Source organism: Carassius gibelio, chromosome A13, assembly GCF_023724105.1.
Source record: "Carassius gibelio isolate Cgi1373 ecotype wild population from Czech Republic chromosome A13, carGib1.2-hapl.c, whole genome shotgun sequence".
NCBI lineage: Eukaryota > Metazoa > Chordata > Actinopteri > Cypriniformes > Cyprinidae > Carassius > Carassius gibelio.
In genome coordinates, this window is record NC_068383.1 from 18,515,970 (window position 1) to 18,533,241 (window position 17,272).

At 37.1% G+C, this 17,272-nt stretch overlaps 2 protein-coding genes across 2 annotated transcripts; one reads left to right on the top strand and one right to left on the bottom strand.

Moving 5' to 3' along the window:
• Nucleotides 1-734: 734 nt before the first annotated feature.
• LOC128026394 (sideroflexin-1-like) lies at nucleotides 735-7,908 on the top strand. Its single transcript, XM_052613482.1, has 11 exons — nucleotides 735-896; nucleotides 1,775-1,950; nucleotides 3,143-3,313; nucleotides 3,913-4,011; nucleotides 4,551-4,626; nucleotides 4,767-4,852; nucleotides 4,958-5,085; nucleotides 5,232-5,281; nucleotides 5,375-5,424; nucleotides 5,509-5,556; nucleotides 5,648-7,908. Exons 2-11 carry the CDS (start codon nucleotides 1,787-1,789, stop codon nucleotides 5,742-5,744), a joined length of 969 nt encoding a protein of 322 aa, XP_052469442.1. The 5' UTR covers nucleotides 735-896; nucleotides 1,775-1,786; the 3' UTR covers nucleotides 5,745-7,908.
• Nucleotides 7,909-8,947: 1,039 nt separating this feature from the next.
• LOC128026395 (peroxiredoxin-like 2A) lies at nucleotides 8,948-12,447 on the bottom strand. Its single transcript, XM_052613483.1, has 6 exons — nucleotides 12,350-12,447; nucleotides 11,432-11,603; nucleotides 11,202-11,293; nucleotides 10,128-10,268; nucleotides 9,580-9,744; nucleotides 8,948-9,472 (listed from the first exon to the last, which is right to left on the bottom strand). Exons 2-6 carry the CDS (start codon nucleotides 11,574-11,576, stop codon nucleotides 9,377-9,379), a joined length of 639 nt encoding a protein of 212 aa, XP_052469443.1. The 5' UTR covers nucleotides 11,577-11,603; nucleotides 12,350-12,447; the 3' UTR covers nucleotides 8,948-9,376.
• Between the last annotated feature and the right edge of the window lie 4,825 nt (nucleotides 12,448-17,272).

Genomic DNA, 17,272 nt, shown 5'->3' on the forward strand with positions numbered 1-17,272 from the left:
TACTGCCATTCAGTGGTCATTCAACGACGTTTCTTTTCTGTGAATTTGTTTTTTAAGTGTACTAAAATTATAAACTGAATTCGCCACTCAAAATATATAATTAACAACCTTTACTGTATCTATTGTGCATGTAAATTTCAGCTTTAGTAGTTTTTTCACGATATTAATAGGCTACTCCTTTATTACAAATGCAAATAAAACCAACAATTGTCTATATCATCCCAGATTGCAGCTATATATTTAATTTTGCTCATCTTAAAGGTCAAAAGTGCTAAAAGCGTTTATTTTGATACTATAGGTAAATATTTGATACAACTGAACTAGGTTTTTTTCACATATTGCACCTGTCTGTGATAATCATATATTTTGTAAATATATTTAAAAAGAGAGTTAGCAGAGCTGCCCGCCCTTGTTTACCCAATCAGAAACGTTTTTAGGCGGGATTTTGGAGCAAGTACAGTAGCTAAATCAGTGGATAACTGGCTGAAGTTTCGCAAAATGGCTGATATCGACTTTGAACACATTTAATACCTTTTCTAAAAGCTAAAACCCCCCCATTAGAGCAACTCGGGGAGGTCAGTGTGAAAATCACGAATCAAACAGCCAATCATAATGCAGCTCTCATCCAAGCCACGCCCTCAGAACAGCCACCAATCACAGCGCCGCTTTCGTCCACGCCCAGTCTCACGAGCCAACTGTGGATCTGTGTATTCTAAACACCGCCTTTTCGCACAAAAAGTGCCCGTTCATCATTTCAGCCCTCTACACGCTGATTTTGAAGGCACGACCGGAAGTACGTTCAATCCTGTCATCAAACAGAGGAAGGCAGTCATCACTGAGGTCATCTGCTTCAAGGAGTACCTGCACGCTAACGTTACCTGTGGTGTTTTAGCAAGGTCTGTGTCAGATATTTTACTGAATGACTCTTAAAACACAAATGCACGTTTGTTTGTTTTTATATTGTTGTTGTGTTCATGTACGCGAGATTAAGTTGAAGCTACAGGGTATTTTACCCAGTTGAAGGAGATTTGATTTTGCTTGTAATTAAATAGTATACTTTATATGTGAAAATAGCACAAACAACTCCGTTTAACAAAGTGACAGCTTCGGTCAATTGAAATTAAATGAAAAATGTTGGTATTTTGCATGTCCTTGTTAGTTTACATCGCACCAGCAGAGAAGTTAGCTTTAGCTATAGCAGTAAAATTACGGTTTATTGTCGCTCGCTTTCCATGGTAACGTTAGATAAACAATACAATTTTCGTTGGTTAACAAACAGTTCAGTTACGTTACATACTGTCCGCAGTAAACAAATATTGCAAACCCAACAGCCCCGGCTAGTCCTTCCTCTTTTTATATGCAATGCTAATCTCACATGTTCATCTGTCAGGCATTATTGTTTACAGGCGTGCATTGCAGTTAACAAATTAATAAGCATGAACATAAAGAAAGGGGGTCCGTCATGTTTATTAGTAAATATGGTTTAACAACGGTTACTTTTAACGATCCCTTTCGTTAAGTTTCTTAGTTTTACTTTCACCTTTAAAACCATTTAAACTATTATGCCACCCTCAGCAATGTTGGCATAGATGCAGTTTAACATTCTTCATGACAGATTTAACATTCTTCATGACAAGAGATGATCTGAGAGATGATCATTGGTTTTTAAGTCTACCAATTACCTTTGTTTCCACAAATCGGGTTTAAACCGCTACTAAACCATCTTATGTTTTTCAGTCTCGCTATAACCCAGACGTATTTATGATCCCCACAGAAATCAAATAGGATGTCTGGAGATTTGCCTCTGAATATCAACATTAAAGAACCACGATGGGACCAGGGCACGTTTATGGGCCGAGCTCAGCACTTCTTCATGGTGACGGACCCCAGAACCGTGCTGCTGTCCAGTGAGGTTTTAGAGGATGCCAGAGTTACTGTGGAGAACTACAGGTCTGTGATCCCTCTGGACTGTTTTTAATGCTGTATCTGTAAACTTAAGGGGTGGAATACTGTACTTTAATATAATGAAGAAACCACTAGCCATACCAATCACAGCATTGCTGGAAAAGGTTTTAGAGTGTGAAATGTAGAATGTTTATTTTCCTTTCTAAACTGACTTTGAACACTTTGTCTTTAAACACTGTGGCATGGATATTGTTTTCCTTTCTAAAGTACCCACAAGGACAGTTAAACAGACTGTGTGTGTGTGTGTGTGTGTGTGTGTGTGTGTGTGTGTGTGTGTGTGTGTGTGTGTGTGTGTGTGTGTGTGTGTGTGTGTGTGTGTGTTTGATTTTACCACCTCTGACACCCTGTGAAGTCTTATTAATGGCTGTTTTCAAACACACCCCCATCTCCCATTGGTCAGCCAAACAGATACCAGTCCCACCCCAAATGCCATTGGTCAGTGTTTGCTGGTTGAGACACTCAAACAAAAATAGCAATGTTTTGATAGTGCCACAGAGCTTTTTCAGAGGAATCAACCTACTGGCTTACTTATGTCTGTCCAAATTAAGCTGGGATAGGAAAACTATTTTAAAATCCCAAAATTATACCCTTCACCTAGGGCTGGGTGATATGGCCAAAAACTTGGTATACACACACACACACACACACACACATATATATTTATATATATATGTGTGTGTGTGTGTGTGTGTGTGTATGTCCAATAAAACAATGTTTATATTATTATATTATTATTATTACTTTCATATTATATTAAAGGCAAAGAAGGTGGAAGTAGGCTATGCTATCTGTCTGTGCAAAAAAGGGTCTAAAATCACATTACATTCTAACATTGATAGTAACATTACAATCTAATAATAAATAAAGCTTTTTAAGGCAGAAAAATGTAAGTAACTAAACACAAGAATATAGATTAATTGCATTTCATTTTCAATGACCCAATTACTGCTATATGCTATTATAAAATACACTTTAAAATTGTACATATGACACAATTAATGAGCTCTTATTCTATTTTACTCCATCTGTTTGGTGTGCATACACAATTCAAAATACCGCCCATCCTTAACTTCACCTTTAAATACTATTTCAGCTCTCCATGCTGTTGTCAGTTTATCATAGGATCAGTCTATAATGGTTTTGATGAGTTACTGTACTGCTGTGCCCTCCTTTACAGGTTGGGAATCACGAAGCCTGGGCTAACAGAAGATCAACTATGGAGGGCCAAATACATTTATGACTCTGCTTTCCACCCAGACACAGGAGAGAAAATGCTGCTAATTGGACGCATGTCTGCACAAGTGCCCATGAACATGACCATTACGGGTTGCATGCTTACCTTTTACAGGTAAGCACACTGCCAAACTGGATCACTCATTGTTCTGGACACCATATGGCCAGGACGTATATATAGACCTGAAAATGTCTTCTATTAAAGCCAGAAAAGGAAACGGAGTAAATCTTTCCATGGCTTGGGATAAATATCCCCTCTCAGTTCTATGAATATTTCCTAAATGAGTCATGGAAAAGACAGCACTTCTATTGAATCGCTTAGTTTAGAAGTTTGATTCAGGGTTAGGAGGTTTATTTTGTGCTCTCTCAGAACATTGACAGAGTAAAAGAACATTATGACTAAGATTGTAAAAAAAAAAAAAAAAAAAAAAAAAATATATATATATATATATATATATATATATATATATATATATATATATATAATTTTTAATATATATTATTTTTTTTATTTTATTTTTTACTTGAATCAGTGAGTCATCTGCAAATGAGTAATTTTGAGCAAGACCAACATGTAACTCAAATGACAGCCTTGTTTGGGAGATTCTTATGACTACAGCTTAGTTCATGAAACGGTTTTTAATTAGAAATAGTCTGAAATAGTCAGATTCTTTTTTATTATTATTGAATTTAAGTCTCTCTCATTTTAACCAGGACAACCCCAGCAGTGGTGTTTTGGCAGTGGGTAAACCAGTCCTTCAACGCCATCGTCAACTACACTAACCGCAGCGGAGATGCGCCAATCACAGTGAAGTATGAAGGCTAAGATCACTACTAGAAACAATCTGGATGCATGTTTCTGTATGGAGGTCATCATTTCTTAATGGTGTGGTGTGTTTTGCCCACACTATGTTGGTATATTACACAGTTTAGTTTCCTGAAAGCAGATGCATGAGCCAAATTGCCATGATGATACAAATGTTGGACTCTGTTTCATGGAGCAGAGATGTCAGTGTTTCATGATCACTACACATTCTGAATACAGGCATATTCTGACGGCATGCTCATTTATGTATGTTTCCATTCTGATCATTTATTTATTGACAGTTTATCATCTAGCACCTAATTGTCTGTATACAGGTTATGCAGTGAGGCTTGTATTTTTCTTCAAAATGACACATGCTTTAGGGATGAATACACTACTTCGACATCATAGCTATTTCTAAACCCAAGTCTTGAAAAAGGAGAGTTGTGCATTCTGTAATATCAGTAATTATGAGCTCCATTAGAAATATTAATGGTATTGATCTGCTCAGTAATAAGACATATGTATTTTATTTTAACCTTTGCAGTCAGCTTGGAGCAGCTTATGTTAGTGCTACCACTGGAGCTGTAATAACAGCCCTTGGACTGAAGGCCCTGACCAAGGTCTGTCCTTTCACCAAACTACTCAATATTTATTGTTAATTACAGAGTGACTTTAAGCAAACAAAACATTTTACCATTAAGATATCAGTTTACTACTCACTATTGTTTTAATTTAATTGTTTTAATGAATGTTTTCTCAGAGCTTGCCAGCTATTATGGGGCGTTTTGTTCCATTTGCTGCAGTGGCAGCTGCAAACTGTATCAACATACCCTTCATGAGACAAAGGTAAGTGAGAAAACTGGTCTTCAACATTTGAATGACTAAAATGAGCATATGTTGGTGTTGAATCATCCATTGAATTAATTTTCTCTTTTCTCAATTCTTCTACAGAGAGCTGAAGTGTGGTATTCCTGTTACTGATGCTGAGGGAAACCGTCTCGGAGAATCAAGTAAAGCTGCTCAGCAAGCCATCGTACAGGTGGTGGTGTCTCGTATCGGCATGGCAGTGCCAGCCATGGGTAAGCTTTTCTAGATGTTTTTCATCTAAATATTTGAGTTCCTTTATATTTTCCTAAAAAGTATTCAACCACTAAATCTTTTATTCATAGCCAAATAAAGTAGTCAAAATGAATTTTAGAGAATGTTGTGAATTTTCCTCAAACAGCTATTCCTCCAGTCATCATGAATGCCTTAGAAAAGAAGGCCTTCATGAAGGTAAGGAATCCCAATGACAGACTCCTTTCTGAATCTGTGTGATGTGATGGATGTGTTTTAAACTGCTTTGTAAAATTTCTGTTTATTTCTCAGCGGTTCCCGGTGCTCAATGCCCCTGTACAAGTTGGACTTGTTGGACTCTGGTGAGGTTTTAAGGCAGTGTTTATTTGCTATACAATGCAATCGTTGTTCAAAACAATGACTGAATCCCTTCTCCATCTTCACAGTCTGGTGTTTGCCACTCCACTGTGCTGTGCTCTGTTCCCACAGAAGAGGTGAGTGCTCCTAATTTAGAAACGCTTTTGCCATGGTTTGCCATGCTGATTTAGGTTGTTGTTGTTCTGTTTTGTTTTTGTCTTTGTGAAGTTCTATGAAGGTGAGCAGCCTGGAGCCGGAGCTTCAAGAGAGGATACGACAAAACAATCCTCACATCACCAGTGTTTATTTTAACAAGGGTCTGTAATCAGGTCTAGGTTGATGCCCTCCACTGCACTGGAGGTTAGTGGGCACAACTTGAAGAGTAGAACATATTTATTGTTGTTTTGCTGTTCTGAGTTATATATTTTTTGTCAGTTATACCCATGTTATCGTACTATCCAAAATGATTATATGTACAGTGAAGGTCAGAACTTGCTGCTGGATTTAGTTTAAGATGCTTGAACGTTAACTGCTGCATTGCTTTACGCCTCCATCTAGTGTTGACTGCACACGCATAGACTTATTTCCCAGTATATTAATTTACAGGTTTGTGGCTCAAATGTCTGACTAACTTCACACTACCATGTGCGTTATTACTAAAGACAGTTACAGAAATTAGGTTTTTTAAACTTTATTCTGCTAGAAGGAGTATTTCCACCTTTCTCCACTCCACTATGTGCCCATTAAGTGCACTTATGCAGTGAATGCAGTGTGCATTCACCTGTATGTATTACAAAAGAAACCCTAAGATGTGCAAACACTCCTTCATGAGCGCATCAAAATGCTAATTATTGGGATTTCATGGTTATCACTTCCTGTAGGTCACACTTCATTATTTCTGTTTAAGCCTCATAGAGGTGTGGTTTGAATTAGTCACAAATGTCTCCGAGATATTTGGTTGTGTGGATTGTAGTTCGTGTACTGAATGGTCAAAATAATATTTATTGAAATATTTAATACTTATTACCATTTGTGATTGTATGAATAATTTCCCCAAATAGGACAGAATGTGTCTGGGCTAAAAGAAAGAAGCACAACATATGTCAGGCTGCAAGAGCAAATTATAAGATCAGAGTTTGCTCATGTTTGATAGATGAAAAATGCTTGTCATGGGGTAATCTATTATGTGTTTTTATATATATATATATGAGATGATGTCAGTCGTAGTATCTGTAGTATATGATATAACGATTATAAGTTCACTAGCCTCTGGTCCTGAAACCTGAGCACATAAGATCAAACTTGTTTTCCCTGACGTATTGTGCTACTGTTATGGTATGTATTTTTTGTTGTTTGGTTCCTGTTGTTTTTGTGGATTAAGTTAACAAACCTTTACAGTGTTTTTGCCATCAGACTTCAACAACACTGTCGTTATTCACATCATGTCCTCTAAGAGGCAGTAGAGATCTGTTGTTTTCTCCATTGAAGGCAAATCATTTAGCCTAATACCTAAGCACATTGTTATGTAAGCATATCGTTGAAAAAGGAAGCCCAGTTGAAAGCAGTCAGTGATTGATGCTTGCTTTATTTAATGCACAAATTCCCTGTTACTATGATGATAGTACAAAAAAATGTCTAGATTTGATATAGAAGTGTTGGATATGTTATACGGATATGACTATTTGATTGTGATTTATACAGAACTGTCTGATTTCTTCCGGGAATGTCCTGTTACAAAAAGTATCACAGACTAGTGTCAAGACTCGTTCTTCCTTTGAAAATGCACAATGCACCAGCACACAAAGTTCAGTTGGTTGTGTAATGCTCACCAGTGTCACAATGCTTTATAGTGATGCTCAACATAATAAACACAGAATTACAAACTTAAATCGACAGACATTATACTGTCGGTACTGCCATAGCATCCTCAAACCACACTGACCCAGCTTACTGTCTGTAATATCAGCAATACAACAAATTATTTAGCAAAGGTGGCGTTTCAAGATCTTGCAGATATTTTATGATTGTAAATTGCACTAGACCACTGACAATGTTTATTGGATGTACCCACAATGTTAAAATTAACAATATTATGATAATGAATGGTCATATATAATTTTCTTTATAATTATAAAATGATTGTTGTCCATCAATTAATCATATATAGATAGTAATAGATTAAATAAAACATTTTGTCACACCAAATGCATTTGGCAATTTACAAAAATCAGACCACGCCAAAGAAAATGAAGAATGACTGCATATATGCTTGATGCTTAGAGCACATCTTGATAAGTCTTCTATAGTGTGGAAAGTGCAGTAAAAGGTGTGATGTAACTTGCATGTAAATGTTGCACCAGGAAGACCCACTTCAGCACAATTATTATGGTTATTATTGGTGCTTGTTTTATTTTTCCAGCATTTTATATTGTTTTGTTAAATCCTTGTGTATTTGATCTGGTACAGTGTAATAAAGATATTAAACTATGTCTGAGACTATATTTTGTTTGTTAGCATTTGCTATAGAAGAACATCATACTTAGAAAAACCAAGAAAAAATTTGACCTAAGAAAGTCCATTTGAAAGCATAGTAACATTTGCTTAAAATCTACTTACCCTCAGGTCATCCAAGGTGTGGATGAGTTTTATTTATTTTTTGGAACAAATTTAGAATTATATCTTGCTCACTAATGCATCCTTTGCAGTAAATGGGTGCCGTCAGAATGAGAATTGAAGCAGCTGATAAAAACACAAGTACTCCACACGACTCTAATCCATCAGTTTGTCTTGTGAAGATAGAAGCTGCGTTTTATAACAAATTAATTGACATTTTTAATTTCAAAAGATTTTTTCCAGCTGACATACAATCCTTTTCTGAATCAGGAGAGAAATATGCACAGATTAAGCAGCATTTACAAGCATAGAGTTTTAAACATGTCAGTGGGTTTTGACGTGAGGAGAACAAGGGATGGACTTCCACCAGATTAAAAACTATGGATTATTGACTCATTTTGGCCAGAACCAGTACATTTAAAGTTAAAACGCCTTGATGAATTTCTTACAAACATAGGTTTTCATTTCACAAGATGTTAATTGATGGACTGGACTATCATGATGCTTTTATCAGCTGCTTCAATTCTCATTCTGAAGGCACCCATTCACTGCAGAGGATCCATTGGTGAACAATTTATTGAAGGAGAGTACATTTTTATTTTTGGATGAAAATTCCTTTAATCAGACATTTTCTGAACTGGATGGCTTGGCTTCCCCAGATGGAACACAGATTTCTAATTAAAGCAAAATGCTATTATTAGGGCCGTTTCAAAGTCCTCTGCCTTTAAAATGCAAACGTAATAGTAGGTGAAAAGAGAAAAGCTCTTTGTTGCATGTGCAAATATACTACGAGATTACCGCTGAATGGCTCAGTAGCAAGTTGTGTTGTGGAGAAATACAGTGTATATAACTACAATACATGGAATTTCTCATGTGGATAAACAATACTCAAAAGAATGTCAAATGAAGACAAACTGGATTTTTGGAGATGACATGTTTATTTTTCATTGTCCACCCCTAGCAGAACCTTTAGCTGCTCACTGACCAGACACCAGCAGGTTTAGAAGCATGTGTTTGCATCAAATCTGCTCTTTCAACATGGAGTTTGGAGACAGACTTTCATTAATACACATACAACATAAAAAAAACACCAGTGTGGCAGCAGGCAGCCAAAGGAATGCAGTAAGGTGCAAAACAACATCATAAAACCATTTCTTAAGTGCAAAAACAATATCACTTAATTACACTACATTAGACTTATTTGTACATACCAGAATTAAAATGTACCAGTCAGTACTAACAATTCAGCTTAACCTGAGCTTTTCTCTCTATTCACAGCATTAGCAAGAGATATGTGTGAGGTGGATTGTGACTAAATTTGCACCTGACAAATTTAGACAACATCTAATTTTCTACCAAAATTTTCTTAGCAGCTTCCAAAACAGACTCTATGCTGACTTTATCTCCAAACTCCTTTTCTCTATGCTCTAGAAGAACCCCCTGAAAACAACAAAGAACAGGATGTGTGAGGACAATCACGTGGCTGAAGCTCTGAAATGCACTACAAAAGCACTCTCTTGGGTGCCATGAGATATCTAAATGATTACCTGTTCACCTGATCCGATGACAAACACTCCTCCCAGGATGAAACCTTCTCCGTTCACGTTGCCCTGGTAACCTGACCTCCAAGCCCTTATAAAGTTTTGCCATACTCCCAAGCGAATGAAACCAAGCCCACCCATCTTCCTCTGTTGTGGCCCATAAAAAGCTTGCTGTGCACAAACAGACAGAATAATGAATGGTATGCTCTATTTGGTAATACACATCACGCAGGCTCGACTGAGCTTCTGTTTGCCATATTTGATGTGCTGCTCTATGCATGTGTGTAGTGTCCTTCAGAAGACTTAGATTAAACCACTCAATTCATTTGGGCTACTTTTATTATTTTCTTTATTAATTTTTTGAAATGTCAACGTTTTGGTTTTCGTGGACTTACAGAGGTGGAGGCACAGAAAACTCCTAGGTTTCACTGAAAACATCTTCATTTGTGTTTTGAGGATGAACAAAAGTCTTATGGTTTTTGAATGACACAAGAATGTGTAAATGATGACAGCATTTTCCTTTTGGGCAAACTATCCCTTTAATGCATACTAACCTTTTCATCCAGGAAGATCTCCCCTGCGAAGTGTGGCCTGAAGTCCTGAATCTCTGTTCCTACATTCTCCTTCACAACAGCATACAGAGGGACCCCGAGCTCATCCAGCTGGGGCTTCAGAAAGGACAGCTCAGAGGCCTCCTGTAGATGTTCATGTATTCATCATTTAGACTACTGTGTTTATGCTTTTTGCTACTAATAGTAGTGTAGTATTCCTGGCTTATTTTTAAGGAATACTTCACCCGAAAATCAGAGTTTGCTGAAAATGTACTCATCCTCGGGCTGCCCAAGAGGTACATGAGCTTGTTTCTTCATTGGAACATATCTGGAGAAATGTATCATATAGTTCTTACTCTCCAGTGGATCCTCTGCAGTGAATGGGTGCCGTCAGAGTGAGAGTCCAAACAGCTGATAAAAACATTACAATAATCCACAAATGTCTCCAGTGAATCAATTAGCATCTTGTAAAGTAAAAAGCTTTATGTTTGTAAAAAAAAAAAAATAAATAATCCATCAATGACAGGTTTTTAATGTCACACTTGGCTAACATACGCGTCTCATCTGAATCAGGAGAGAAATATGCACAGATCAAGCACCACTTACAAGCAGAAAAGGATCCAAGACTGTTTGCCAACAAATATGTTGGTTGATTTTGATGTGAGAGGACAATCATGGATGGACTGTTTTTACCGGAAGAAGCATATTCCTTGATAAAAGTTGAAGCATCTTGTTTTTTGGGGGGTTTTTTCTTACAAACACACAGCTTTTCACCTCACAGGACATTAACTGATGGATAAGAGTCTTGTGGATTATTGTAATTTTTTTACCAGCTGGATGGACTCTAATTCTGATGGCACCCATTCACTGAAAAAGATCCATCGATGAGCAAGTGATGTATTGCTACATTTCTATAAATCTGCTCCGAAGCAAACTCATCTACATCTTGGATGGACTGAAAATGCAAAAACTAATTTCGAGGTAAACTATTCCTTTATCACAGAATTTTCTCAAATTCTGTCTGGGCAGTGAATTAGAGCATCTGACTGAACTTTATTATAGACATGATCACTATACCTCTCTGCACAAAAATCATCCAGGTCGCCGGACAGCCATGATCACTGCACCAGATTTCTCCCAGAGAGTTTTCGCTTTTAAAGTCCTCTTATCTGAATGGATGCAGATTAAAAAATATTCAATGAATACAGTGATTCCTTCACCGTTTTGCTTAAACATGATAGCGACTGGTAAAAAAAAATTCAAAAATCCATAAGATCACATCCTCTGTATTTCACTTCATTCCTTACCACTGTTGAAGGTTTTCAGGTCAGCATTCCCTAGATACTCTAGAGTGGCAGGTGCCGGTTCAGTCAGCAAGAAGTCAGTGTTTGCAAGCATTAAGCCAGCAATGGCGGCCCCCACAGCACCAAGACCAAGTGACCACATGCCCATGGCCTCCCTCCAGAGCAGATGATGACACTGCAGTGAAAGTATGGCAGGTTACACAAAACATTATATGTTGTAATATTCTTCTATGTTGTAATAATCTCCTCACATTGAACCCAAAAAAGCATTGAAAGAATTACATTGCATTCAAAGTGTCTGTTTTTTTATGCATGTTAGCTGCAATTAAATCCTAATTTTTATTAAATTTATTATACACATATTCTCTTCCCAGAATGCATATTTGATGGTTTCCTGATTAGAAAAGCTGTAATTTACCTAACGAAAAGGGGAAAACCAAAAAGTGTAAACTGCAAAAGACATTTTTATATAGACACAGGTTAAAATTATATTTAGGTTGACATGACTGCCAATAAACTCTGTTTATCCTAGACACTGTCACTCGTTACTTCACTGAACTCCAGAAACAAAAGCGTTACCAAACTCTGTGTTACATTTGACCTGGAAGTGTATTAAAAAATAATGGGTAAGTTATAACTTATTGCTTGCCGATGTATTCGATAACCCGATGCAAAATCGACTAATTTAATGCTAATTAAACAAAGTTAATAAAAGGATACTCAAGCAAGGCTGAGTCAGCATGGAGATGGCAGAGAGGAGGCTAAAGTACATTAGGTTAACACCTGATAGCTAGCTTGTTTGACTAGCCAGAGAGTTAGGTTGTCATTGCAATGCCAGTTGACAATATAAGACTACATATAAACATTATTATCTGCATTAATGCACAAGGGTTGGAAACAGATAAAACTAATAATACTTACGCCTCAGTTCAGCGACTGTAGTCTGTGTCAGTAGTTACACTCCGATGTGGGACAGACCATAGACAGTTCCGCTGGAGGAGGACTAGCCTATCTAACCTCTTAAAGAGACAGGCAACACAAAAATATACAACGTTGCTGCGCAAAACTTTTACAAATCCTTCACTGTCGTTCATGCCTTTTAATATAAAAATTAAAAGCACCGGCTGTAAAAATTATTAAATAAAGGTTATTCATTGTGAGACATTATTATTGATGCAGAAATCCTAACAAGCCTATCCGTCACATACAAGAACTGCAGAAAGTAAATATGTTTATTTTTATTTAATGACATCAAAAGTTATTTATGAATGCATCTTAAATGTCTGCAAGCAATGACAAGGTTCAAACATTTTAGTCATGCATTAAAATACACTGAACAATTTTATAAATGCAACACTTTGCCAAGAAGTAATCCATCCACCATTAGACAGCATGATTATTGCACAGGTGCGCCTTAGGCTGGCCACAATAAAAGGCCACTCTAAAATGTGCAGTTTTATCACACAGCACAATGCCACAGATGTCGCAAGTTTTGAGAGAGTGTGCAATTGGCGTGCAGGAATGTCCACCAGAGCAGTTGCCCATGAACTGAATGCTTATTTCTCTACCATAAGCCATCTCCAAAGGCGTTTCAGAAAATTTGGCAGTACGTCCAACTGACCTCACAACCCCAGACCACGTGTAACCACACCAGCCCAGGACTTCCACATCCAGCATCTTCACCTCTAAGATCGTCTGAGACCAGCCACCTGGACAGCTGCTGCAGCAATCGGTTTGCAAAACCAAAGAATTTCTGCACAAACTGTCAGAAACCGTCTCAGGGAAGCTCATCTGCATGCTTGTCGTCCTCATCTGGGTCTCGACCTGACTGCAGTTTGTCATCGTAACCAACTTGAGTAGGCAAATGCTCACATTCGATGGAGTCTGGCACTTCATGGATGAATCCTGGTTTTCAGTGTACAAGGCAAATGGCAGACAGTGTGTATGGCATCGTGTGGGTGAGTGGTTTCCTGATGTCAACACTGTAGATCGAGTGGCCCATGGTGGCGGTGGGGTTATGGTATGGGTAGGCGTTATGGACAATGAACACAGGTGCATTTTATTGATGGCATTTTGAGTGCACAGAGATACCATGATGAGATCCTGAGGCCCAATTTTGTCACCCATGATCATTACCTCATGTTGCAGCATGATAATGCACGGCCCCATGTTGCATGGATCTGTACACAATTCCTGGAGGCTGAAAATATCCCAGTTCTTGCATGGCCAGCATACTCACTGGACACTCACCCATTGAGCATGTTTGGGATGCCCTGTTTCTGCGTATACGACAGCATGTTGCAGTTCCTGCCAATATCCAGCAACTTCACACAGCCATTGAAGAGGAGTGGACCAAATTTCCACAGGCCACAATCAACAACCTGATCAACTCTATGTGAAGGAGATGTGTTATACTGAGTGAGGCAAATGGTGGTCCCACAATACAATAAAATTGCACATTTTAGAGTGGCCTTTTTTTGGTGCCAGCCTAAGGCACACATGTGCAATAATCATGCTGTCTAATCAGCATCTTGATATGCTACACCTTTGAGGTGGTTGAATTATCTCGGAAAAGCAGAAGTGCTCACTAACACAGATTTTGACAGATTTTGTGGAAAAAAATTGATAGAAATAGGCCTTATGTGTACATATAGAAAAAGTCTTAGATCTTTGAGTTCAGCTCATGAAAAATAGGGGCTAAACAAAAGTATCGTGTTTATTATTTTGTTCAGTGTATCACAACATTATATTTTTCAGCATCAAGTCAAAAAGGTAAAAGCAGTTCATCCAGCTGGGGCTTCATAAAGGAGAGCTCAGAGGCCTCGGAAATGACACAATGACATGCAGACTATACGTTTACAACAGACCTAAGAACAGAATGATACTGAAATCAGATTGTTTTTACCTCCTTACACAATAATCATCCAGGCCTTCACACAGCCATGCACTGCACCACACCTCTCCTACTGTGTTTTGCTTCTCGTCTGAAAGAGCTGCTCGAAAAAAAATAATGACATTCTAGACACACACATACACAGGTGTTAAAAGAAGTGCCAGATGAAAATAATAAATGCATATTGAAATTATAAACAATCCATACTGAAATTACAGTCCTCTATTGATCTAACAAAATTATATAAATTATATACAATGGTTGCGATATGAAGGCAGTTACAGATTTTTATGTGACCAACTCTGGTCTGGTTCAAATCTGCAGACTGCTAATCTATTCATTCCCACATAGACCTCTCACATTTGAAAATGTTAACTGAGGAGATTAACGTGACCAGCTGTTTAAAGAACACAGAAATTAACAGCCTGAAACTAAATTACACCTGGAAATTTCACAATCCCAAAAACTAATCTTGCTCATAGAAAAAAATAAATAAATAAATAACTGAGAAAAACGTCTTGTTCCAGATTATGCTTGTATTTAAAGAAATTTGGAGAAAGCTTTCGAAAGACATACTGTGTATTTGTTCTTACGATAATTAACAACTCAGACAGAATGCTTCAATGAATTAAAAATATCTACTATATTAATGAGATAAAAAAAATTGCACAATTAAAATAATATTAATTAGTTTCTGCAATTTCAGACTGTGCCATAAGTCATATCAGTGTGTTGGAAAAACATGGAGTTGGTCATGACTCATGAATAATGTTTTTATGATTTAAAATACTGACTTAAAATATGACTTGAAATGAAAATATGACAAAGTGTACTGAAGGTATTGCTACCAATCTACCAATGGAAAAAGAGTAAAGTATACTACAATATCTATACTGCTGATATAGCACAGTATTGCCCTCTATAGACTAATGTACAGTCCTGTACCGGGAACAGCTAACATTATCTATATAGTATTTACCTTTTTAAATGTTCTGAATACTGATGATCTAGTCATCCAAAGATTTACATCTGTTGATTATTTCATGCACCTGTTATTGCTATATATATATATATATATATATATATATATATATATATATATATATATATATATATATATATATATATATATATATATATATATATATATACTAATATGTCACTGTGGTCCTGGAGAAGAAGTGTACCAGGAGAAGATGTTTGGCCTTTTTTATTCTTTGTACTCATGTTTTGAGGACATTATTATAACCACGAGAGTCCTGTATACACTAATAAAATTGCAAAATGATTTATGTAACAACAAGGAAATATAAAACAAGGTATTTTTGTAATGTATACAATCGTTTTGTCTTCATATATTGAGGCTCTCATAATAATTCCAGCCATAAAGTTATATATTTCCCAAATAAAGTGAACATTACACCTTTCTGAAAATTTAACCCAGATATTTGCAGAATATGTTTGCACTTCATGAGTTTTTGAGCTCTTTCCACTACATTAGCACGTAGCCAATCCCAGGTGTGTTTGCTTACAAGTGTTAAGAACTTGATTATGTAAGATGATACAGTTAGGTTAGTGGATCTGGGCTAGCTCTGTTTTGGTGGTAATAGTTATTTTTAGGGGAGAGGGGCAGAGGCCAGTTGCTTCTGGAATGTGCTGAGATGAATGTTGTCCCAACATCCCACCCTTTCCTGCAGCTGCTGCATTCCAGCCGACCGCCGAGCCAATGTGGGAAACCTCCTTCATTTGTTATAGCAGCAATCGCGGTGGCAGATATTCAAGCTGATTATTACGGTAATGACAATGAAGCAGTAACACAGCACTTAATTGTATTTTTAATAAAAGTAAATGTGGTATAATTCATCTGTGTTCCATGCTTCATGCACAGTGACTTCAGATTTAGTTTGAGGCTCTAAACTGGTGATGAGATGGCAGTGAGTATCGGGGTGGAGACTTTATGTGTTTATTGATCTAATGTGTTCATAATGAAAGTTCATAAATAGATGGCAGAGTTTCAAATCAGAGACTCAGCTTAGGTTTCATACCCAGCACAACTATAAAGTTCACCTAGGTCCTCCTCATTGGAGAACCTTCAAGAGTTTCTGTCTAACCCATGTGTCTGGGTTACAGGCCAATCAGCTGCGAGCATGCATACCCCACCTACTAAACGTCCTCATCTCACTCAGCCATTGGCTGATGCACTTCACTCCTCCATGCTTATCAAAAGAGTCTACATTTAAAAAAAAGGGGGGCAGGGTAGGTGACAAGTTGTGTTTATCACCGTACACCAATCAGTATCAGCCACGTACGTTTTGTACCAAGAGAATGGTAACAAAACATAAACAGATGTTTGTCACCTCAACTAACATCAACCTTTCAACCTGTGTACTTCGGCCACAATTACTTTATCATCTTAATACAACTAACATAAAGACATAAAACACATGGATATATCCACATAACGTTTTGTGTACAATGTATTCTATTTCCAAGCACTGAAGGTCAACATAATATTGTGTATTATGCATTATACATTATGTTATTATTGTGTAAGAATTATACATTCTCTCTCTTGCATGAAGCAGAAGCAACAATAACACCTTCCTGATAAAACTAAAATGATGCACCTCATCAACACCAACTGGAAACATATTCTGAAAAAAGAGATTTTTAATGAGTGAACCTGGTCAACAACAAAAAAAAATAAAAAAAAAATAAAAAGAATAAAACAGAAATGCCTTAACATCTCTGAAGAGTTCAGGAACCGACTATCCTATTAAGGTGCACCAGTCAACAAAGCTCTGGATAACAGTCCTCTGTGGGTGAGCGATACAAAAGAAGCCAAATTTGAAGTTTGCCAAAAAGCTCTTTTACAAGCTGTTGTGGTCAAATAACCACAAAACCAGCTTTTTATGTAAAATGTAAAAAAAATTCCAAATACAAACAACGCC

What these genes read in the sequence shown, in the direction of transcription:
- LOC128026394 (XM_052613482.1), top strand. Translation starts at nt 1,787, where the DNA reads ATGTCTGGAGATTTGCCTCTGAATATCAACATTAAAGAACCACGATGG. An exon ending in GTTACTGTGGAGAACTACAG is followed by an intron (nt 1,951 to 3,142) that starts GTCTGTGATCCC and finishes CCTCCTTTACAG; the next exon opens with GTTGGGAATCACGAAGCCTG. An exon ending in GATGCGCCAATCACAGTGAA is followed by an intron (nt 4,012 to 4,550) that starts GTATGAAGGCTA and finishes TAACCTTTGCAG; the next exon opens with TCAGCTTGGAGCAGCTTATG.